Source organism: Erythranthe guttata, chromosome 12 (assembly GCF_056151865.1).
Source record: "Erythranthe guttata isolate IM_541 chromosome 12, IM_541, whole genome shotgun sequence".
In the NCBI taxonomy this organism is placed as follows: Eukaryota; Viridiplantae; Streptophyta; class Magnoliopsida; order Lamiales; family Phrymaceae; genus Erythranthe; species Erythranthe guttata.
Window position 1 is genome coordinate 12,513,427 of NC_142544.1, and position 25,662 is coordinate 12,539,088.

The following is a 25,662-nucleotide window of genomic DNA, read 5'->3' on the forward strand; positions in this document are numbered from 1 at the left end:
ACTGATACTGATATTGATTACGGATATGGATACTGATACTAATACTAATACAAATACTTCGAGTGGCTCGAAAAGAACTTCCGATTGTTCTGGAGGAGAGCCCTTAATTCAAGAAACTCCACCAATATTATCGTTATTTCCAATGTTCGCCATCGCCAAGCCTTCACCAGGCAACTGCTTTAAGTATTCTAACATTTTTTTCCCACAAGAATGAATTCCTCCCCTCGAATCAGTACTTCCACCGCCACCCCCTCCACGACGGCTCACCGCGCCGCTGGTTTCCCCATTCGCCACATCACCACCTTCATCAAGGGCTCTCCTACGAAGAACTCAATTTTCTGAGGCCGATTAGAGTGGTTCTTGTGTACCAAAACCCTCATTTTGTGTTCGCCACCGCCCATCATCATCACCAACAACATTTGGAGGACCGCCATCAATGGCTGCGTTTTCTACCGGAGCTAGACTGAATATATCTGAATTTGTGCACCTAAATTAATGCATTTATCTATCGAGAAGAACCATTGGGGTTTTGGCCACCATGGTGCAAACTCAATTTGATTCTTCGAAATCAAGAACTGAGTTTTAATTGTAGGGAAATTTTTTTTTTTGGAAAATTTAGTTCTTTTTGTCTTAAAAATTATAATTTTCCTATTTTTTTCGTTAGAGATGGTTAATAATTCTAAACAGGGAAGAAAATACTCAAACCAAAAAAAAAATTATTTTGAAAGATGTAATAATCCGAGAAAGGTTTTGTGTATATTTGTTGGAAAGCAATTGGGAAATCCATAGAAAAATTACGTGCGTGGTTAATTGAGGAAAAAACAGACGAAAAAGCTAATGTGCTTAGGCATGTGCAAGTCCCGCGCGGTGGTAATTGTGAAAATTTGACAGAATATTCTCCTTAGGTTTTTAAGTGAGTCAAAATAACGGGTTTGAATGTGCCTATGCATATTCTTTTGTTTAAGGTGGCAAAGGGCAAAAACAGGCAAAGTACAGGTCACAAAATGCTATTACATCTAATTTATGGAGGCATTAGCGTAGACCCCCTGTGTTATCTCTAATTGTCCAAAAAGTCCCTATGTTAAAAAAATTAACGAAAACCCCCCCTATGTCATGTTTTGCGACGCACACCCGTCGTTGCAAAAAATTGTCTGTTGGATTTCGTGAAAAGACGAAACTACCCCAGTAAATTTTAAACAATTCAATTTTAAATAATGAAGAGAAAAAGGACAAATGGACGTCGGAGAAGACACCGAAAAAGCACGAAATTTAGTATTCGTTGTGAATCTTTTCTTCTGAAAAATCTCGAATTATGTATGTTTTTTTTTCTGAAAATATCGATCGGGGCAGATGTTTCCTGGGATTTTCAAGAGGTTTGAGATCTGTTTTCTTGTGGCGAATTTGCACAAGCTGTTGCTGGGATTTTTACAGTAGAAAAACAAGCTTGAAGCTTATTCCTATTCCACTGTTAGATTTTTTTGGATCTTGATCAGAATAGAGCTTGAGGCTCAAATCTGAGTGTTTTTTGTTTTTCAAGAGAGCTTGAGGCTTGGAAATTAAGAGAGAAGTATGAGTTGAAATGTGCTTTACAAACCGATCATCTAGATCCTCTTTCTTCGCAGTCGAAGATTCTCTAGTGTTTTGCCTTTCGTCATGGAGGAGCCGCAAAAATTGCAAAACAGTCCCTGACATAAGGGAGAAGAGGGATTTTCTGAAATTGTAGGGGACTAAATTGAAAATATGGGATTTTTGCAAAAACCACCTAAATGTAATCTTGAATGGCGAAAAAAACCCCGTATTAAAAAATTTAGCAAAAACCCCCCTATGAAAATTAGTCTAAGGCAATACGGACCTTGACAGCTTATCGTGTGTTACCCGCGCGAATTTTGTGCCCTGGTGTGTACTTTTTACCCCAAAAAGACCAAAATATCCTTTCAATGGGATAATTACACTTTTGGTCCCTCATGTTTGATCCGATTTCACTTTTGGCCCCCTTGTTCCAAAGTGAACAAAGTTCACCTCCAGGTTTCAATTTTACACACTTTTGGTCCCCGCCGTTACATATCTGTTAGCAAGTAAAAGAAAACACTATTTTGGGGTGAAAATTGAAATTTTAAAATTTTTTGGGGCTATAAAATAATTATAAATTTACAATAGACTACTTATAATTTTTAATAATAAAAAAAGAAAATAACGAAACAAATTATTTTTTATGATAACTAATATTATTATAATTATACTACTTATAATTAAATTTTTAATAATAAAAAAATTAACTAAACAAATTATTTTTAATCATACTTAATATTATTTTTAATTTTACTACTTATGATAAAAAATGAGTACCAAAAAAATAAATTAACTTAACAAATTATTTTTAATTATACTTAATATTATAATAATTATACTACTTATATTAATTTTTTAATAATAAAAAATACATTAGCTAAACAATTTAATTTTATTACACTTAATATTATTTTTATCTATACTACTTATAATAAAAAAAAAGAAATTAGCTAAACAAGTTATTTATAATTATACTTAATATTATTATGATTATACTACTTATAATTAGTTTTTTAATAATAAAAAATGAATTAAATACATTAATGTGAATTATACTTAACATAGTTTTAATTATACTACTTATGATTATTTTTTTAATAATAAAAACATAAATTCTAAATAAATTTAATCATACTTAATATTATTAAATATTTATTTATAAGTACTCTATTTTAAATTTCTAATTAGTTTCCAGCCCCAAAACAATTTAAAATTTTAATTATCGCCCCAAAATAGTGATTTCCGTTACTTGCTAACGGACATGTAACGGTGGGGACCAGTGTTTAAAATTGATACTTTGAGGTGAACTTTGTTCACTTTGGAACAAGGGGACCAAAAGTGAAATCGGGCCAAACATGAGGGACCAAAAGTGTAATTATCCCTCCTTTCAATTATAAATTTCAGAAATTACAGATTCGCCCCAGAAAAATTAAGCCCCAAAATGAAGTTTTAAAACAATTTCAATTCAGTCCTTAGCACTTCCAGAAAAGCCATCTTCTCCAACTTAACCCAATTTTTTTTTCGATCATGAACTCTGTAAACACTATTTAGCAGTGTGGTTCGTAAAAACTTCATTGTGGGGCTTGTTTATCAAATTTCTAAATTAAATGATATTTCAGTCTTTTCAGGTTAATAAAACCAAACCCTAGTCGCAGATTTCGCGAGTGTATGCCACCATCAACTCGAAAGAGCCTTATTGCCTTTGACTAACTTTATTAGGGGGATTCTTGCTAATTTTTTTAACACGGAGACTTTGGTGGCAATATATCACATGGGTGGTCAATGCTAAGAGCTCCTAATTTATACAATAAAACTTCGTTGATGACAACAAAATATTGTGTGCTAGTATACAACAAACAACTAACCTTTTCCAGACACGAAATTTGTAAATTAACAAGAACTGAAAGGGCTCAATAAATTACTACAGCAAAAAAAATAAGTAAAGAAAATATCCCCTATTTTCAAAAAGAGAATCGACTTGTTATGATATGAACAAACCTGAATGACATGTAAATAAAAACCAAAACATTAAAACATAACGAATATGCGTGGATCAAAAGAATCTTCGACACTGAACTCGAGACAAAAAATAGAGACTATATATCTATCGAGCGCTTTCGTTTCCACTTCCTCTTCGGTTTCGGTTTCTCAATGGGGAAGTACATACTCTCCATATATGGAACCGTAACCACTCCACCGCGAAAAAGTACTTTGTAATCTTCCCTTTCTTCAAACCTCTTTTCACAAGGATTGTAAATTATTACTTCACTTTCTTCAAACCTCTTTTCCCAAGGGTTGTAAATTATTAATCTATCATGATTTTCGTGGAATACAATCTTATTTCCCACGGAACATAGCTTCAACGACAACCAAATTGGCATCTTATATTCAACCGTTATTAACTCGTTCCAAGAATTATTGTCTACGCCATTTTCCTTCGTGTAAATCCGAACCTTGTAGAAATTGCAATACATGCACAAAGAACCCCTCACATTAACCAAGTGAATAATTTTGCACCCGTCTACATTTTCCGGCAAATGCAAAAACTTGAACTTGTCATCTCTCGGATCATAATACACTATTTTTGTAACAGTCGGGCGACTACAAACCCAATAGCTAACCCCGTCAACACAGACTCCTTTCGGTGAAGTGTTCCTTGGATTGAAACCTAAACCAGTGTATTCAATTTCGTATTCTTTTTTCATCAGAATCCAGGATTTCTTCTTACAAGAATAAACTGAGTAGTGGTACCAATCCGCAACAACAACCTTAAAATCGTCAGTGTTCGGATCGCGGCAAAGCCCGAAAGCCGCCTTACTGCAGCCCTTCCGATGCCAAAGCTTTTCCGCTGTTCGAGTGGATGGATTCCACAACACAAGTCTCTGGTACGAACGGCTGGTTAAGAGTAGGATGCCATCACAAAAGCATAATACCAACCCACACCCAAAGGGGGCTTCTATTACTACTGGTAGGGTTTGAAATTTTTCACCGTCGAATTTAACCACGAAAATCGGATAGAAGAAGTACTCGACATCGCACGAGTTAGGAAAAGGTTATGCGAGGTTGAATGCTTAGATTTTTGGATATGATTCTGGATGAATACAGGATCTGTGATTATAGTATTCCATGACTTGGAAACTGATTTGAATCGGTAAAGAGATTTTACTGATAAGTTTGATAGAATAATTTCTACGATTTCCGGTGGAAAATTTGATTTTTTATCAGCCATGGTTTGGAGTTTGTAGGCAGCGGCATTGATTTGCAGCATTTGTGTGTGCATATATATATATACATATATATATACAGTTCCGTGAGTTACGGATTCTGCAACAGAGTTGTATGGTATTTGCTTCTCCTAGAAGATTAACTTTCCTTATCTTTGAAAATATCGTTTCAAAATAAAAATAAAAAATGAATATACAAGCAGTATAGTACAACCAATTCTGATATGTCTAATTGGGTCAACCTAATATGCCTACAATTTCTTTACCTATTGAGCTACAAGCCCAATATTGAAGAGCACTACTATCGAGGCCCAATCATCTTCAAATAAGGTTTTGGCCCGATAATCTCAACTAATTAAACTTCAGCCCAATCAATGAGGTATAAATAAAGGTTTGAACTCATTCCTTAAGGTATGTCTTATTATCTGAGTAATACTATAACACTTATTCTCTAGACTATTTCCACTATCCGCACGTCTGACTTGAGCGTCGGAAGGGTTTCCGCCGTATCAAACCCCGGATTAGTTTACATGTTCTATGATCGCAGGTATCTCAAGGTCATCAAGCTCGTGAGCCAGTGATCATTTCTGCTCTTCCAGCTCATCATACTTCCACTCTCTAATGTGATCTATTTCTAGCATCATCAAATTCCAAATTCTTAAACTTTGTACATGTTTTCCTTTTGGGAAATTTTTAATTTTGGTCTTATATGCTGGTCTCTTTAGAGATTTAGTTCTGTAAGTTGACATATTTCAATTTTACATGCAAGAATTATGAAAAAATAGTATTTTTAGTCCTATTTCACTCGAACTTGAATTTTAGCCGTCATTTAATGATGCACCTAACAAAGCCGTAGAAATCTATTTATATGGACACTTAAATATTATAAATGCTCCTCTAATTTGATTTATAGATGTCTCACATAATTAAAGTTCTACAAATGGTATGTTAGATGTCTAATTTATAAATTTCCAATCGCCCATATAAGTAAAATATGTCAAGTTTATTTGTCGCGTCATAAAATTAAAAATCATGCAAAATAGGACTAAAAATACTATATATTTGTTAAGTTATTGCATGTAAAAGTGAAATATGACAAGTTAGAGGACTAAATTCCTAAATAGATCAACATAGAGGACCAGAACTACAATTTTCATTTTTCCTATTCATGTAAAATCTAAAAAAGAAGAATAAATATCACTTAATCCCCTGTAGTTACAAGCTTTTGTAGATGACCTCCTTTTGCTCGGCATATCAGCAAATAATCCCCTTGGGCCTCTTTTGGTTTGATGGATGGGATAGATAAAATGTTAGGATTATGTCATATAACACTATTCATGATTATATAGCAGCAAAAAAAATGAGTTTGGTTTGTAGGATTTACCTACAAAAGACAACTGTATATGATGTTTGGTTGGCATGATTTGTACTGATAAGGTGTGAAATAACATAATTGCCCTTAAATATCAAGATCCAAGGAGGGGAAAATATGTGTTCTTCAAAATTATTGGTAACTCAACCTTTTGCAAATAATTCCGCTGTTTTGCAACTATTTGTAAAAGGTATTTTACTTCAAAAGGTAGAGTGAGGAATGAATCCTTTAATTTATGAGCACTCTTCCAAATAATTGAGAACGTATATTTATGGCAAAACAAATGGACAAATTGCTTGTGTTAATTCTAAAATATATATAAATTTGACCACAAATTGAAAGAAAAATACAATTCAGACCACTAAAAAACACAACACAAGAAAGAAGACAATTCACTAATTTTTTGTGTTCTTGTTCTTAGGCATAATCTCTACAAATTTTTTAAGAGTTGGATAAATTATGAGGACAAAAATGGCCTCCGACAACACAACTGGGTATTGTTTTCTCTCTCATCAATGGAAATGTTGACATTTCTTCTTCTTCCTCGCAACTGATCATCACCAGATCTACTCTTTTGCCCATATCCACTATGCAATGGTACTTGCTTAAACACACACACACACACACACACAAACACTTTATATTTGGCCTTCTTCTCAATATGATTTGTCAAATTTGATCATAACTTACCTCGGAAAATTAAATATTATTTTTTCATTATTTCTTTGCAGAACTAGGGCTAGCAATTTTTTTAATAAGGAATTCTTCGTATTTATAATTAATATTTTTGTGAATAATTGCATACCTTAGACCCTTTTTGTAATTTCGCACATCAATCTTTTGGCTGATTACACAATCCCACCTTAAAGAGGTGGGATCATTTATCATTCGTTTTCGTGATTTGATACCGAGCCCATAATTTGTGACGGGTTTGTATCCTATATACCAAAGCCGGATTCGGGGTGATTATACTGTCTATCACCCCTATCAAGCGAACCCAAAGAGCCCTTGTAGTTTATACTTTACAAGAGGTAACTTTCGTTAGTTTTTTCGTCAACCTTAACTGCGTGTGAAACTTCAAGGGGGTCATCTGCAAAAATGAACGGGAAAATGAAAGAACAAGGGGATCATCTACAAAAAAATACTTTGACGTTTGACAAATGCGGTTAAGTTTGACGGAAAAAGCAACGGAAGCTACCCCTCAACCACAAGGGGGTAATGTGCTGATATTACAAGCACAAGGAAGTCATCTGCAAAAGTTTGCAACCACAGGGGGTTAAGTGCTATTTACCCAACAAAAAAAGGTTAAATATAATTTCACCCATGTGGTCACAAACTTTTGCAGATGACCCCCTTGTGCTCGTAATATCATCATATAGCACCCTTGTGATTAATAAGGGTCGGCGTCCGTTAGTTTTTCCGTCAAAATTAACTGCGTGTGTATTTTATTAGGTAACAGTCCATGTATTCAAATTTTTCTTGCATATATTTCTCTTTTTGGTTAATAATTAACCCGATTAACTATGGAATAAATTCCAAAGCACTTATGATCATGTAATTAAGTTTCATCATAATTAATGATTTAAGACAACTATCTCACAAGTGTTGAATACATTATTAAATCCCAAAAAAAAAAAGGAAATGGAAATAGAGACTATCGATCAAGCAACAATCATATCAAGTCTTTGCTTAAGAGCCCGCATGGGTGTAGCTCAACTGGTTCCGGAGGTGGTAAGTTGGTGCAAGGTCCTAGGATCGAATCCTGGCAGCCGCAGTGTGGGAATTTCAACTCCAATGAGGGTTGGTTCCTTGTGGGCACCAGGTCCGGGTCCGCTACCTTAACGGGCCGTTGAGTTACCATGATTTACATTCCTCCATCAATCCTTGTCGGGCCAAGGGATGGGGGCCCTGGGGGCGAGGGATTTCGCCTTTTGGTGCAAGTCTTTGCTTAAGACTATAAACTACCAACTAATTGTGTACTGATTAGATGTGTGAATCATATACGAATTTATGCTTACATTTAGAGAATTATGTCCTGCATTTCTTTCTTGTGTACAACATATAATTTATAAATAAGAACTGAAACGTCTAAATAAGTTGCCAGAAAATTACATAATGCCACACAGGGCCACCATGCCACACAGGGCCAACTCAATAGCCACACAGGGCTCCCAAACTCCACAGGTCAACGTACAGGAAATGAAACTAGGGTTTCAGAGGTGTTACCTTGACAAAACCAAGTTAGGTTTTGATTACTCCGCTTTGAGTAGAGCTAAGCTATAGCCATAGCTCTGATACCACTGTAGGGTATCAAACTGCCAAGCTCCATTCAAACCTACTATAAAATATATAAATTCCCCTTTTGCAGTATTAATTACTGCCAAGGAGAATAGATATATAGATATGTATGTATAAACGAAAGAACATAATAAAAGGTATGAATAAATTGGAAAAATAAATAGATTGAGATTTTCAGCTCAGTCTTCCAATTTCACACCAGAGATTCACACTTCCAAAAATACACCACCAGAGTACCTCAAGAAGAACATATCTTCTCTCTCTCTCACAACACTCAAACCCTAGATTACCCAGAAAACCACAAAGGAAGAACAGATCAAGCACTCAAGCTTACCCACTCACCAAAACCCCAATTTCTGAACTCACGAAGTAGAAAACTGAAGGATTTAGGTCGGATTAGGGTTTTATCTGTATCTTATCCTTTTCCAGCCTTCATGCCAATATATATAGAGACTGAAGTCAAAGAGAGCCGGTGAAGGCTGTACCGGAGGGTCAAAGTTAGCACTGTACCGTGCACTTTGACCTCCAGCCATAACTCAGTCAAGGCAGTACAAGGGAGGAAGAAGACAGAAGCAGGAGCGGCGGAGAAGAAGGGGAAAGGGCTAGGGTTTCGGAGTGACAGAAGTGAAGAGAGAGAAAGAGGTATTTAAGTGAGACAATGAACGGTCCAGATTCAGCCTAAAATCCAACGGATGGATTTGGCTCAGAAATGGATTGGGCTCACTAATAACAACTTGGGCTTATCTCAATATGGTGGTGTATATAACTGATGGCAATTGGGCTTTATGGCCCAAACCACATTTGGGCCAAAATCCAACAGACGGTCAATAATTGAATGAGATGGGCCAGTGGGAAAGGATGCCCGATTGCTTTTCCTCATTTTCTTCAATATTTTTGAGGAAAATGAGATTTCCTGATTTCTAGTTATATTTCTTTTCACAATTTTCTTTGAATTACATTACTCACTATTTTACACTTTCACCAAACAGGAAAAATAAAATACTTCGACCTTTCAACTTTTTACTTAGCATTTTACTTGACCCAATTAGAGCCATACGAATTTATGCTTACATTTAGAGAATTATGTCCTGCATTTCTTTCTTGTGTACAACACATAATTTATAAATCAGAACTGAAACGTCTAAATAAGTTACCAGAAAATGACAATTTTCGTCTATTAGAGAAATTATTCAATTAACATTCTTGGGATTTAGTTAAGTCTTAAATACGTGATTTGATAAGATGTAATCAAACCTTAATTAGGTGATTTTATTAGGGATTTGATTAGATGTAATTATTTCATTTATTCTATTGCTCATCTTTTGTGTGTATATAAATGTACAAGCACTCATTGATGAAATACAAGACAAAAGTTTATCTTCATTCATGTGTTTCATCAATTTTACATGGTATCACAGCATCTTTGATTATTTTTTTCATCATTCTTAAATATATCTACTGACAATCTTCATCCCACAAAGTCTTCTTCATCATCACCAACACCCATCGTAACCAACTTTTACACAATTCATCATTCCGATAGTTCTTCTATTATCCTTGTCACACCTTTGTTGACAGGAGACAAATGCGGATCATGGAGTCGTGCAGTCACAATGGCACTCCGTGCCAAAAATAAGCTTGGTTTTGTTGATGGGTCACTCCCAATTCCGACAGAGAAATCTGACATCTCTAATTGGGAACGTTGTAACAATTTGGTAGGAAGTTGGAGCATTAATTTTGTCTCATTTGAGATCCAGTATTTTCTATGTTGAAACTGCAACACAAATTTGGACTGGTCGGAAGGATTATTTTTCTCAATCAAATGCTCCTAAAATTTATCAATTGAAACAATCCATTTCTACCCTCAAGCATGAAAGCATGTTTGTTTCATTGTATTTTACGCAACACAAAACTTTATGGGATGAACTCAGTTCCATTATCCATATCACTCCATGTATTTGTGGAAATGCTAAAAGCATTATTGACCAACAAAACCAAGATCGATCCATGGAATTTCTTCAAGGATGATCGTTTTTCTTCTATTCGCAACCAAATTCTCTTAATGGAACCATTTCCTTCCATTCAACGTATCTATAATTTGGTTCATCAAGAAGAAAAGCAACAAGAGATCAATATTCTCACAACTCATTATGTTGATGCCCCTGCACTTCAAGCATCTAAACCTCCATTTCGTTCGTCGGGATAACTCAACTTCCATTTTGCGACCACTGCAACAAACATGGTCATACTCTTGCTACATGTTAACAACTTCATGGTTTTTGCGATAAGCATGTGAAGAAATTAGGGCCGCGACCATCCAATTCCACTCTTTTGGCTAGTTCACTCACGCATGAACAATACAACAAGCATCTAACATTTTTTTGCCAAAAAAGAATCTAGTGGACCCTCAGTGAACTTAGCACGTAAAAATCACACATTCTCGTCATTTTGTTGGATAATTGACTATGGTGCTTCTCATCATATATGTACATATCTTTCGTTTTTTTCTCTTCATATTCTCCTATTCGTAATAACATATATGTTCAATTGCCCGATGGCTCTCACGCGTCTATGACTCACATAGGCACTGTCAAATATTTTGGTACTTTCATTCTCACGAATATTTTTTTACATTCTGTCTTTTATGTTCAATTTGTATCTGAAACACGTTGATTTTCATAATGTGTTTTTAACTCTCTTACTTTCAAACTAAATTTTAGTTATGTCTTAGTGGGCTAAGTATAATACTTAGTGGGCTAAGTAGTGCTTAGTGGGTTAAATTGTGGATTTTTATCTTAACTACTAAACTAACCCACTAACCCATGTTCTTGAGTGCTCTAGTAGTTGGTTTTCTTGCAGATCATGGGCTTAGGAGTGGAAGCTTGGAATGTCTATAAATACCGACTTCAAGACTCAAGGAAGGTTAAGGATTCTAAGAAATAAAAACCGAGAGCTGAAAAGAATACAGGAGATTTTTAGTGTGTTTTTAGAATCTGTTTTACGTACTCCTCATGAGTACATTCTTTGTAGTCTAGATTGTTTAGTATATGGTTCTTATGTTTCTAGACTTGGTTGTAAGAATGATCAAGATAGTGATTCATTCATAAGAAAGAAGTTCTTTACGTACTCCTCACGAGTACATTCTTTGAAATCTAGAATTTTTAGTTGTAAGAATGATCAAGCTAGTGATTCATTCATAAGGAAGAAGTTTTTGTACTTCTTCTCTTTGTATTCTTGTAATACTGTTTTTAATATAAGTTTTTACGTCCTTTAAAGGGCAAGTTCACAAGTTTGTACTTCTGAACATTTTTAACTCTGAGTATTGTTTTTATATTTCCGCTGCATGTTTATACAAGTGTCATAACACTTAATATAACACCTCTGTATTAAACGAATTCGGGACCATAAATTCTTTCAATTGGCATCAAGAGCCAACACTTGACGTATACTAAGTGTTTGTTCCTATTTCTTTTTCAGAAATGAATTCGTGATGGATACTCAGATGACTGCTTCTATGCGACCTCCAGTACTTGATGGCACAAACTACACCTACTGGAAAGTCAAGATGAGGGCGTACATCAAAGCCATTGATGAGAGAGCCTGGAGATCTATTCTTACTGGATGGAAGCCACCAACTATAACAGATGCAGATGGGGATGTATTTCCAACACCAGAATTATGGTGGACGGCAGACGATCTATCAAATGCTAATCAAAACTCAAAGGCGTTAAATGCAATCTTTAATTCAGTAGATTTAACAATGTTTAAATTGATCTCAGTGTGCACTTCTGCGAAGGATGCATGGGAGGTTCTTCAGCTACATTGTGAAGGATCAGACAGTGTCAGAAGAACTAAGCTCAAATTACTCTCTTCCAAATTTGAGAGACTGAGGATGGAAGAAACTGAAACAATTTCTCAATACAATGAGAAATTGATTGATTTAGCTAATGAATTTCAATTTAGGTGGTCCTTTGAGCAATGAGACACTGGTGAATAAGGTATTGAGAACTCTTCCAGAAAGATTTAGCATGACAGTTAGTGTAATTGAGAAGAAGAGGAATGAGCCTGATTTGTACTGTCAGTGATGAGGAGGAAGAGCAACCTGAACAGACAGAGGAGCAGCAACCCACTAAACAGGCTCATTCTGTCAGATATATCACTGAAAATTGTCCTGTAACAGAATCACAGGGAGTTTCTCTAGATGCTGCAACACTTTCTGAAACACTTTCAGCAACTGAAATTTTTGAGTTAGATAATAGTCATTATACATGTTTGAACTCTATTTCTTTGAATGCTGCAGAATACAATAAATAAGCAGTGGGAGATGAGGAAGAAATGTATAAGAAATTGTTCAGTGACTTGGAGAAGAAGACTCATGCTCTAGATGCAGCCAACAAGGAAAATTCTTCCCTTAAAGAAACAATCACTCATTTGGAGGTTGGTATCACCAAGAAGGACCTTGAACTGGCAAAGGTGAAAGATGAACTCGAAGAAGCAACTCTAGCAATCAAGAGGATGAATACCGGCACAACTAAACTCGAAGAGATTGTGTCACTGGAGAAGTACAACAAAAATAAAGGTCTAGGGTTCAAAAAACAAGTGAAGAAACACAAGCCAGTATAGAAGAAGGAAATTGTCTTTGTAAAAGAGAAGGGTTCAAATGGAAAAGAATGCAGAAATTCCACAATCACCACTCCAGAGTTCAGAATAAGGAGATACATTTGTCATTACTGTTTCTCACCAGGACATATCCGTCCATTTTGTGAGAAACTAAGTAGTGACAAAATGTTGTACAGAATGAGTCACATCACTCCAGGGAACACCTCCAAGAAAAAGGTAGAGTTTACCAAAAAGGAGTGTAGAATATGGACTCCCAAAGGCAAACTTATGTGCAAAGCAGTATACACGTCTTTAAATGCTAACATTTCAGGTTCATGGTACTTTGATAGTGGATGCTCTAGGCACATGACTGGAATTAAAGAGTTTCTATCAAACTACCATACACTCAATGGTGGACACCTATGGAGGAGGAGCTAAAGGCAAAGTGGTTGGACGTGGAATACTCAATATTGAGGGACTTCCAAAACTTTCAAATGTCTTACATGTTGAAGGATTGGGATCAAATCTCATCAGTATTAGTCAATTGTGTGATGATGATCTACGTGTTCAATTTGATAAGTACTGTTGTTCTGTGTTTGATAATCAAAATCATTGTGTACTAACAGGTTCCAGGTCTATGGACAATTGTTATCAAACAGGTGACACCATCTCATGCAAGAGCTCAAGAGTAAATGAAGTAGAGCTGTGGCACCAGAAACTAGGACACACAAACTTCAAAAATATGAAGTTGCTCAACAAGTACAATGCCATAAGAGGAATTCCAGATCTCAAGATCAAGGACATCCCTATATGCGGAATGTGCCAGAAGGGAAAGCAAACTAGAGTGCCACACAAAGTGTTACAACACGTTGGTAACACCATTTGTTTTGAACTTGTAAATATGTACCTTATGGGTCCTATAGAGGTAGAAAGTCTAGGTGGTAAAAAATATGTATTTGTGTGTGTTGATGATTTTTTGAGATATACTTGGGTGTATTTTTTAAGAGAAAAATCTGATACTTTTGAAGTTTTCAGAAATTTGTACAGGTTTGTAAGAACTCAATTTCAAGTTTCTATTCGAAGAATAAGGTCTGATCATGGAAAAGAATTTGAGAATGCTTTATTTCTTACTTTTTGTAATAAGATTAGGTTTCTTTATGGTAAGAAACCTAATCTAGAATACATGCATGTGTTTGGATGTGTTTGCTATGTCCTAAATGACAGAGATCATCTAGCTAAATTTGATTCAAAAAGTGATTTGAGTTTATTTGTTGGATACTCTAATAACAGTCATGCCTATAGAGTATATAACTTAAGAACTCGAACCATTATTGAATCTGTAAATGTGGTATTTGATGATTTTGCTGATCTCCGCAGTGAAACAGCTGAAGATAAAGTTGATGACCTGATTGCTGAAGGAGAAACAACCGGTGGAGACACTACTACCACAACTGCTTGAGATATAAACAGTCCAGTGTCAAGAGAAGAGAGTGTTGAGCCAAGTGTTACCACATCTGACTCAATACTTCCTACGGAGAACACAGAAGCTGAAGCGTAGCCAACTCATGATGTCTGCAGAAAGGAACCATCAAGTAGAATCCAGAAAAATCACTCATCTACTCAAGTTGTGGGAGATATCTTTGATGGGATAAGGACCAGAAGAAAAGAGAGGGTGAATTACAGAGATACGGTAAGATTTGCAAATTTATCTTCTGAATGTGCACTAACTGGAACTACTTGCTTTGTATCTTCAGTCGAACCAAAGAATATTACAGAAGCACTGAAGGATGAGTTTTGGATCAATGCAATGCATGAAGAACTGAATCAGTTCATCAGGAATGATGTTTGGTACTTAGTTCCTAGAGCAAATCATGTTAATGTGATAGGAACTAAGTGGATCTTCAAGAACAAAACTGATGAAAAAGGTACAGTTGTTAAAAATAAGGCTAGGTTAGTAGCACAAGGTTACACTCAGATAGAAGGTATAGATTTTGATGAGACCTTTGCTCCAGTAGCTAGAATTGAATCTATTAGGTTACTTCTTGCTATAGCCTGTTTTCTTAAAATCAAATTGTATCAAATGGATATCAAAAGTGTATTTCTAACTAGTGTTTTAAATAAAGAAGCATATGTAGAGCACCCCAAGGATTTTGAAGATTCTGCCAAGCCTAATCATGTGTTCAAACTTAAGAAGGTTTTGCATGGTCTTAAACAAGCTCCTAGAGCTTGGTATCAAAGACTCACTGACTTCTTACTTGAGATACAGTTTACTAGAGGAGAGGCAGACAGAACTCTATTTGTTAAAAGAACAAATAACCATATCATTATTGTACAGATATATGTTGATGATATTGTTTTTGGTTCTACTTGTGCTAACCTTTTACAGTCTTTTGTAGATTCTATGTCTTGCACTTTTGAAATGAGCATGGTAGGAGAGTTGAATTACTTCCTAGGACTCCAAATTAAACAGACAGGTGAAGGAATTTTTGTAAATCAAAAGAAGCATGCTCTCAATCTGGTCAAGAGGTTTGAGTTGGAGTCAGCCAAGCACATGAAAACTCCAATGGGATCAAGTCAAAAATTGTCCAAGGACGATGCTGCTGAGGATGTTGACAGCACCCTATACAGAAGCATGATTGGAAGCCTTCTGTATCTAACTGCAAGCAGACTTGACATTATGTTTAGTGTTTGTGTTGTGCCAGGTACCAAGCTAATCCCAAAGTCACTCATCTAAAAGTTGTGAAGAGGATTATTAGGTATGTTGCAGGTACAGTAGACTTAGGTATTCAGTTTTTCAAAGACACTAATACTAATTTGATAGGTTTTAGTGATTCTGATTGGGCTGGGGATATTAGTGACAGAAAAAGCACATCAGGTGCATGTTTCTTTTTGGGGAATAATCTGGTTTCATGGTTTAGTAGAAAACAAAATTGTGTATCACTTTCAACAGCTGAATCAGAATATGTAGCTGCTGTAGGATGTTGTGGTCAACTAATTTGGATGAAACAAATGTTGGGGGATTATGGGTTAACCAGTGACACCCTGACCATATATTGTGATAATTCAAGTGCTATTGATATTTCAAAAAATCATGTTCAACACTCACGAACTAAACACATAGATATTAAACATCATTTTATTCGTGATATAGTTGACAAAAATATAGTGTGCTTAAAGTACATTCCTACAGAAGATCAGCTGGCTGACATCTTTACAAAAGCATTAGATTATGAGAGGTTCTCTAAACTTAGAAAATCTCTCGGGATGTGTACTCAATAAACATGTCCTGAAACATGTTGCAGCACCTCATCAAATATCTTAAGCTGCAACATACTTTACTGAAGCTTAGCTTCCTTAAATAATGGCTTCACTGTGATATATTATTCTCTAAATAAGTAACTGGAAGTCTTTCACCTTGAAACGTGATCATGCTTCATGTAAACATTCAGAGAACAATTATAATCACATAAGCCAAACTACTCTATCTTGAATAGTCATATCTTAGTAACTGAGGAACTTTCAAACTGAACACTTGATCATGTTCCATGTGAATTGTTTGACTTGAAAATAAGAGTTTATAAAAAAAAATATATATATATATATATATATATATATATATATATATATATATATATATATATATATATATATATATATATATATATGCCTGTTAGCCAATTTTTTTTCTCACTCTATTAATCATTAAAAGATGTGTTTATTATTTATGTGTAAATTTTCGTGAGTTATTATTTTTATTATTATTATTATTATTATTATTATTATTATTATTATTATTATTATTATTATTATTATTATTATTATTATTATTATTATTATTATTATTATTATTATTATTATTATTATTATTATTATTATTATTATTGAATTATCACTATTTATATGGGTTATGGGGTACATGGGTTAGTCTTTTTTCTTCCACTAAGTCCACTCCTTATTGTGCCATGTGTCACGTTTTGTTTTAAACTGCCAGATAAACTTTTATTCCTCCTTAATCATGCCACTTCTTCACCTTCTTCACTTCAATTTTTTTTTGCAAAAATTTGGGCTTATAAATTTCTTGCTTCTTTTTCGAAAATTAACCCTCAAAAATCAAAAGCACAAGAAGCAATTCAATTTTTCTTTCTCTCTACTATACCATGGCATCTCCTCCTAGAAATCCTCTTCCGGCCGTTGATGATGTGCACAACGATGCTGCAGCACCTGAACCAGCAGACCCTAATCTAGCCATCATCGTTCATCCTGTCAACCTTGAAGCCATGCCGATCAGCTTCATTGAGCCCGACGACGAGCTGAATCCGATTGACCCAGACGTTTTCCAGAACCTGGGTCCCTCTTCCACTGCAGGACGGTTTCCTACTCGCCGGTCTAAGCGCATGAATCCCTTCCCAGAATGCTACTGGGTCACAATGCCGGAGGGGAGAAAACTCTCCCAGCAGAGGCGGCAGAGGTGGAAGAAGAGGCGACAGAGGCGGTCGTACTCCAGTTAGACCAAATCCCCCAAGAGGCCTTCATTTGGTTGATGAAGAAACAGATGATGAAGAAGGAGATCCTACCTTTGCAGAACCAGAAGCCCAAGCTCTCTCCTCAAGCTCCACTAAGTCATCTTCCAAAGACTCGACTCCACCAGCATCAACTCAGGGGGAGACACTTCAGCCTAACATGGCAGCAGCTTCTTCTCAACATCCTGTTTCCGAAGATGTTGCTGCACATGTTCCTGAAAATGCTGTTGCACCTACTGTCTCAGACAATGCCCCTCAGAGTGCTGCTAAGGATGCTGCTCCCTACCAAGATGAGGAAATGCCAGACTTTTCTGGGATGTCCTCTGCTGAGCGTGTAGATATCTCCACCGTTGATGCCCAGGACTTTGCCACCACAGAAGAAACACCCTCAGCTCCACATGAAGATCCTCTGGAAACTCTGGCAGAGGCAGTTGTTCAAGTGGATGCACCATCTTCCCAGGTTGAAGAGGAAGAGAAAAATAATGACAGCTGGGAAGTGCCCCTTGCCTCTTTCCGCAAGAATTTGCCATCCTCAGAGTCAGACAGTGACTCTTCTAAGGATTCATCCCAGATGGAAGAAGATGTTGCTCCACCTGTTGCATCACCTGAGCTAGCATACATCCCAGATGAGCTTGAAGACTCAGAAGAAGAGGAACCCTCAGAGGATAAAGAGCTAGACTTGGATGGGAAGGATTTGTCAACTCCTTTTGAGGTAAACAATGCTTTCAGTCCTACCTTTTATTTTGAATCTGATTCAAACATGGGTCCTCAAATCATGAATTGCCAATTCATTGAGGAAAATAAAATTTCCAAGGATGATTTTGATAGGCATAGAATCACTGCTTTTCTTGATCAAAGAAAAATTCTTATTCTAGTTGAGATTGCCTGTCCTTATGATCCCTCTGTTGTGAAGCAATTTTATGCTAATCTACAAACCTCCTTTTTGAAGAAAAATACTCCAAACTTTGGAAAAGTTTTTGTGCGAAATTCTATTTTCTCTTTTTCTCCCAAAATTATCAACTCTCACTTACAAACTCCTACTGTGATTGATGAGGATAATTATGGTGATTTTACAGAGGTTTGTAAGACTCTTTCTGGAAATCGTCTAAAATCTTGGCCTGCTCACCCCAAACAATTCAAAGTTTCTCAACTTACTGCATTTTACTCTGTCTTGTTCAGACTCATAGTGATGAATTGGATTCCATCCAAAAATGTCTCTGTGATTACTAAACCTCATGCAGTACTCATGTACAAATTGGGGATGGGGTTACCTGTTGATTTTGGCAAACTTTTCTTCAACAATATAGGTCATCTTGCCCAGAAAATTTCTTCCTCCACTCATCTTCCCTATCCTTGTCTCATCTACTCCATTCTACTTTCTCAAAATTTGGGCCAAGATGAATCAGAATATCTTCACACTCCACTTGGCATGATAACTGTTTCTCAAAATTTTCTCAAAGCTCCTCATGTCCAAGATCTTCCCTGGAATGGAGATAATTTTCTCCAAACTGAATCAGGTCAAAATAATCTTGGTACTGAAGGTGTTGCTCCTCATGTTGACAACACCCCTGACATCCTTGTTTCTGTTCCTCGAGATCTTTTGCTAAGACATCTTACTCACTCCCTAGCTCAGATCACCTATCATCAGTCCATGGTGGAGATGCTCCAGAAAGCTCTTTCTGATCAAAAATGGGGAGAACAAGCTAGTCATGAAGTTGAAGCAGGGACTTCTCATCCTTTGGATGCCAGAGGCAGAGAACATGGAGTTAATGAAGAAGAAGAAAAGAATGAGGGTGAAGCTGAAGGAGCAGAGGAAAGCAGTGGGTCCAGTGCTAGTGATGGAGGAACAGCAGCTGATACTGAGGAGACCTTGGATATACTTTAATTGTTTTAATGAACAATATTTGTTTTGTTCAGTTTTTATTTTCCCTCTGAACTTTTATGTTAGGATTGCACTTTTGTTGATTTATGTTTATTGAATTGTGTTGGACTATCTTTGCTGAATTTATTTTTGAATTGATCTTTCAATATTTTTATTTGCTATGTTGGTTATCAAATTCAGGGGGAGTTCAAGCAATGACTCAGGGGGAGTTAAGCTAAAATTTAGTTTTGATCAGAAAGTTAAAAAGGGGGAGTTTGAAACACGTTGATTTTCATAATGTGTTTTTAACTCTCTTACTTTCAAACTAAATTTTTGTTATGGCTTAGTTGGCTAAGTATAATACTTAGTGGGCTAAGTAGTGCTTAGTGGGTTAAATTGTGGATTTTATCTTAACTACTAAACTAACCCACTAACCCATGTTCTTGAGTGCTCTTGTAGTTGGTTTTGTTGCAGATCATGGGCTGAGGAGTGGAAGCTTGGAATGTCTATAAATACCGACTTCAAGACTCAAGGAAGGTTAAAGATTCTAAGAAATAAAAACCGAGAGCTTAAAAGAATACATGAGATTTTTAGTGTGTTTTTAGAATCTGTTTTACGTACTCCTCATGAGTACATTCTTTACGTACTCCTCATGAGTACATTCTTTGTAGTCTAGATTGTTTAGTATATAGTTTTTATGTTTCTAGACTTGGTTGTAAGAATGATCAAGATAGTGATTCATTTATAAGAAAGAAGTTCTTTACGTACTCCTCACGAGTACATTCTTTGAAATCTAGAATTTTTAGTATTTATCTTTTTGTTTCTAGATTTGGTTGTAAGAATGATCAAGCTAGTGATTCATTCATAAGGAAGAAGTTTTTGTACTTCTTCTCTTTGTATTCTTGTAATACTGTTTTTAATATAAGTTTTTACGTCCTTTAAAGGGCAAGTTCACAAGTTTTTACTTGTGAACATTTTTAACTCTGAGTATTGTTTTTATATTTCCGCTGCATGTTTATACAAGTGTCATAACACTTAATATAACACCTCTGTATTAAACGAATTCGGGACCATAAATTCTTTCAGTATCTATTTCACAATTGATGAAATCCACAACTTGTGATCTAATTTTTTCTTCGTCTGAATGTATATTTCAGGACCAATCAACGAAGAAGACAATTGGTTGGGGTAACCCTCACAATGGCCTTTAATTTTCTATCTAGATTGCAATTTGGTTTTTAATTATGCTCTTTCTTTTAAGCAATGTAATAAATTTGATCTATGGCATTCCCGCCTTAGTCATCCATCTAGGACTCGTTTTTATTTTATTGTTAAGAATTCTCAAAATATTATTCAAATAAGGATTTTATTTGTGATATTTGTCCACGTGCTAAACAGTCACGCCTTTCATTTCCTCAACGTACATTTTATTCTTCTCATTGTGTTGAATTGATTGATGTTGATATTTGGGGTCCTTTCTCTATACCCTCACACAATGGATTCTTTTTAACTATTGTTGATGATTATTCAAGATGTACTTGAATTTATCTAATGAAACACAAATCCGAAACTTTCAACATGATGATTCACTTTATTAATCTAATTTGTCGTCAATGTAACACAAAGTCTCTCGTTTGAATTTCGGAAATGGGGATATTTTTCTGCCTCAACTTCAAACCATACGTTCAGATAATTGTTCTGAATTGGTTTCCAAACAAATTCAAAAACTGTTTCATGATAGTGGAATCATCCATCAACGTAGATGCGTTGCGACACCACAACAAAATGGCATTGTAGAACGTAAGCACCGGCATCTACTTGATGTTACTGGATCTTTACGATTTCAAGCAAACTTGTCACTTTCTTTTTAGGGTGAATGTATTATAACCGCTGCATTTCTTATTACTAAACTTCCAACTCTAGTCATTGAATATAAATACCCTCATCAAGTCTGCAAGGGACATATTCCACCATATTTCTCTCTTCGAGTTTTTGGGTGTTTATGTTTCGGTAAAAATATAAATATTCAACATAAATTTGATGAGCGAGCAAAACCTGGTATCTTTCTTGGATTCATATGAACAAAAAAGATATCGTATATACGACCTCAAAAATCGTCAAATCTACGTTTCAAGCGATGTCATATTTCATGAGCCATTTTTCAAATATCATGATCTTGCAAATTCATCTTTAAATAATTAAATTTCAATTTCTCTGATCAATGATGATGGGATTTTTGACTACCCTACACCACTCATCGATCCTCCATCGAGTGATTATATTTCTCATAATGAAAATACGAGTTTGGATGACTCGCCACCATCTATTTCCTCACTTTGTCAACTTGATGGTTCAATCAATTCTCCCTCTATTTCCGAATTTCCTTCCTCACATTCTCAACTTGATGGTTCAACTAATTCTCCATCTATTTCCGATGGCACACCTTCAACAAAAATTGTCCGTAATTATCCTAAACTCATTCGTCACCAACCAAAGCATCTCAATGATTATATTTGTAATCATATTTCACTATCCACTGATTTTCCACTAGCAAATTATATTTCCTTCTGTAATTCAAGTAATTCTTATCGAGATTTTCTCACAAATGTCATTAAGAATCAAGAGTTGCGATCGTATTCTCAAGCCATAAAATGAATTGAATGGCGTGATGAAATGGCCAAGGAAATTCGAGCTCTAGAATCAAATAACACTTGGTCCTTATGTCAAATTCCACCTGGTTTATCACACATTGGTTCTAAATGGGTCCTCAAAATTAAATATCGCTCAGATGATTCATTTGATCGATATAAAGCTCGTCTAGTTGCCAAAGGTTACACTGAAATTGAAGGAATTGATTATTATGATACCTTCACACATATGACAAAACTAGTTATTGTTCGTCTCCTTCTATCAATTGGTGCCATAAAAAGTTGGTCCATACATCATCTTGATGTCAACAATGCATTTCTTCAAGGAGATCTTACTGAAGAGGTCTATATGAAACTCCCCCTGGCTTATCTCACAAAGGGGAGACTCGTGTATGTAAATTAAATAAATCTATTTATGGTCTCACAAACTTCTCGTCAATGGTTCTCCAAATTCTCAACCACTCTTATTAGTCGAGGCTTACGTCAATCCATTTCAGACTACAATCTTTTTACATATATTCGTAATGAGACATCTATTTTTATACTCGTCTACGTTGATGATATTATCATCACAAAATAATGATGACGTTGTCTCTTATATCAAACAATTTCTTGCTAATTTTTTTTCCATAAAAGATTTTGGTAATCTTCAATATTTTTTGGGTATTGAATTATCTCGCTCTAAACAAGGAATTTTTTTATGTGAACGCAAGCATACTCTAGACATCTTTCTGATTCTGAAATGACTGGGTCTTCCCCGTCTGATTTCCCAAGGGAATCACATCTTCGTTTACGTCCACATGATGGGACTCTTCTTTCCGATCCGTCAATCTACCGACGTCTCATAAGGCGTCTGTTATATCTCACTGTCACACGACCTGACATTCAATATGCGGTAAATACACTTAGTCTATTCATGTAAAAACTTAGTCAATTCATGCAAAAACCGCTATCTACTCATGTTGATGCTGCCAATCGAATCATTTGTTATCTTAAAGTGACTGTTGGTAAAGGTTCATTCCTTTATGCATCTAGTTCTCTCAATATAGTAGGATTTGCCGACTCTAATTGGGCCGGTTGTACTACCACTCGTCGGTCTACTACTGGTTATTTCACCATGTTAAGTTCTAGTCCTATTTCTTTGAAAACTAAGAAACAACCAACCGTTTCTTGTTCTTCTGCCAAAGCCGAGTATAGTTCTCTCACTGCACTTACTTCTGAGTTAGTGGTTAAGATCTATTCTAACGGATGTTGGTTTGAACCACTCTCAACGAATTCTAGTTCATTGTGATAGCCAAGCTGCTATACACATTGCAGAAAATCCTGTCTTTCACGAACGCACCAAACACATTGTGATATGATTGTCACTTTGTTCGAGAAAAAATTCAGGCAAGTCTTATTGCTCTCTCATACCTATGTTATAGCGATCAACTGGCAGATATTTTTTCGAAACCACTTGGAGGTGAAGCTTATCGATGATTACTTCGCAAGTTGAGTGTTTTTGACGTTTCAATGCCACTTCCAATTTGGGGGGGGGGGGGGGGGGGGGGGGTGGGGTGTTAAGCCTTAATTAAGTGATTTAGTGATGTGATTTGATTAGCTCTAATGAACCCTTAATTAGGTGATTTGATTAGATGTAGTTATTTTATTCTTTCTATCGCTTTCTCTTTTGTGTGTGTATAAATATACAAACATATATTGATTAAATACAAGACAACAATCCATCATCTTCAGTCATGTATTTCATCAATTTTACATCGTCCCTCAAGTTTACACCGATTTCACATTAGGTCCCCATATTGACAAAAAAAAACAATTGGTCCCTCACAGTTCAATAATTTAACACTTTTGGTCATTTCTGTCAATTTACTATTAGTTCGTCAACTAAGACAGTGATGGACACATTACTTGATGGACACATTGCTTGATGACATTAGGTACTAAAGAAAATTGACGGAAATGACCAAATTAGACAGTGATGGACACTTTGCTTGATGCCATTAGGTAGTAACGAAAAATTGACTGAAATGACCAAAAGTAGACAGTGATGGACACATTGCTTGATTTCATTAGGTACTTACGAAAAATTGAAGGAAATGACAAAAAATGTTCAATTTTTGAAACATGAAGGACTAGATCTGATCGAGAAAACAAATACAACCCACGTCACAAGAATAGACTTATTTAGACGTGACACTGAACTATGAAATGCTAAATAATACTCTATTGTAAACAGTTCCGCTTCAATTTCCTCTCCCGTTTCGATCTCTCAATGGGGAAGTACAAACTCTCCATATATTGAACCGGAACCGATGCGATGTCCCAGAACTGTGTGTCCTTTTCGAATTCTTCAAACCTCTTATCACAAAGGTTATAAATTACTAATCTATCATAATCTTCTCTGAATACAATCTTATTTTGGATAAAACAAAGTGGCTGCAACACCGAAAAAACCGACACCTTGTGATATTTAACGGTTATCAACTCCTTCCAAGAATTATTATCTATGCCGTTTTCCTTTTCCCAAATCCGAACTGTGTTCTTCTCTATGCCATGAAAATTGCAATACAGGCACAAGGAGCCCCTCAAATTAACCAAGAAAATCAATTTTCTGTCGTCTATTTTTTCCGGCTTATCCAGCATCTTGAACTTGTCATCTCTCGGATCATAATACATTATCTTTGTAGCGTTTTCGAAACTCCAAACCCAATAGCTAGCCCCGTTAACACAGAGTCCTTTCGGATTTCTGTTCATTAGACCTAAACCGGTGGATTCAATTTCGTAATTTTTTGTCAACATAATCCAGGATTTGTTCTTACAAGAATAAACTGAGTAGTGGTACCAATCCGCAACAACAACCTTAAAATCGTCAGTGTTTGGAATACGGCAAAGCCCGAAAGCCGCCTTACTGCAGCCATTCCGATGCCAAAGCTTTTCCGCTGTTCGAGTGGATGGATTCCACAACACAAGTCTCTGGTACCAATGGTTGGTTAAGAGTAGGATGCCGTCACAAAAGCATAATACCAACCCATAGCCAAAGGGGGCTTCTATTACTACTGGTAGGGTTTGAAATTTTTCATCGTCGAATTTAACCACGGAAAACCGGATTGGAGAACTCGACCTCACACGACTTAGGAAAAGGTTATGTGAGTTAGAATGCTTAGATTTTTGGATATGATTCTGGATGAATATAGGTTCTGTGATTATAGTATTCCATGACTTGGAAACTGATTTGAATCTATGAAGAGATTTAACTGATAATTTTGATAGGATAACTTCTATGATTTCCGGTGGAAGGTGTGATTTATTATCATCGGCCATGATTTTGAAGTCTGTAGGCGGCGTCGATACATTTGCAGCATGTTTCTGTATATATATATATACAATTCCGTGAGTTATTCACTTTGCAAGAGAGTTGTATGGAATCTGGCTTCTCTAACTAATATTTCTTTTTTTTTTTTTTTTATCTGATTCTCTAACTAATTAGAAGATTGAGTTTCCTTGTCTTTCAAAATAGGCGAATATATGGGCAAATGGCAAAAACGCCCATCACATGGGACTTAAATGCATT

At 35.8% G+C, this 25,662-nt stretch overlaps 2 protein-coding genes across 2 annotated transcripts; both read right to left on the minus strand.

The window, feature by feature from the left end:
* Positions 1-3,550: 3,550 nt before the first annotated feature.
* On the minus strand, positions 3,551-4,619 carry LOC105954246 (putative F-box only protein 9; the record flags this gene model as incomplete). The annotated part of the gene is made up of 1 exon (XM_088827308.1): positions 3,551-4,619. A coding segment is annotated over one exon (954 nt), but the record flags the coding sequence as incomplete, so codon positions are not given.
* Positions 4,620-24,314: 19,695 nt separating this feature from the next.
* On the minus strand, positions 24,315-25,412 carry LOC105967283 (F-box protein At3g22350). Its single transcript, XM_012991886.2, has one exon. It carries the CDS (start codon positions 25,410-25,412, stop codon positions 24,315-24,317), a length of 1,098 nt encoding a protein of 365 aa, XP_012847340.2.
* Between the last annotated feature and the right edge of the window lie 250 nt (positions 25,413-25,662).

Coding starts and splice junctions, on each gene's coding strand:
- LOC105967283 (XM_012991886.2), bottom strand. CDS start 25,412: ATGGCCGATGATAATAAATCACACCTTCCACCGGAAATCATAGAAGTT.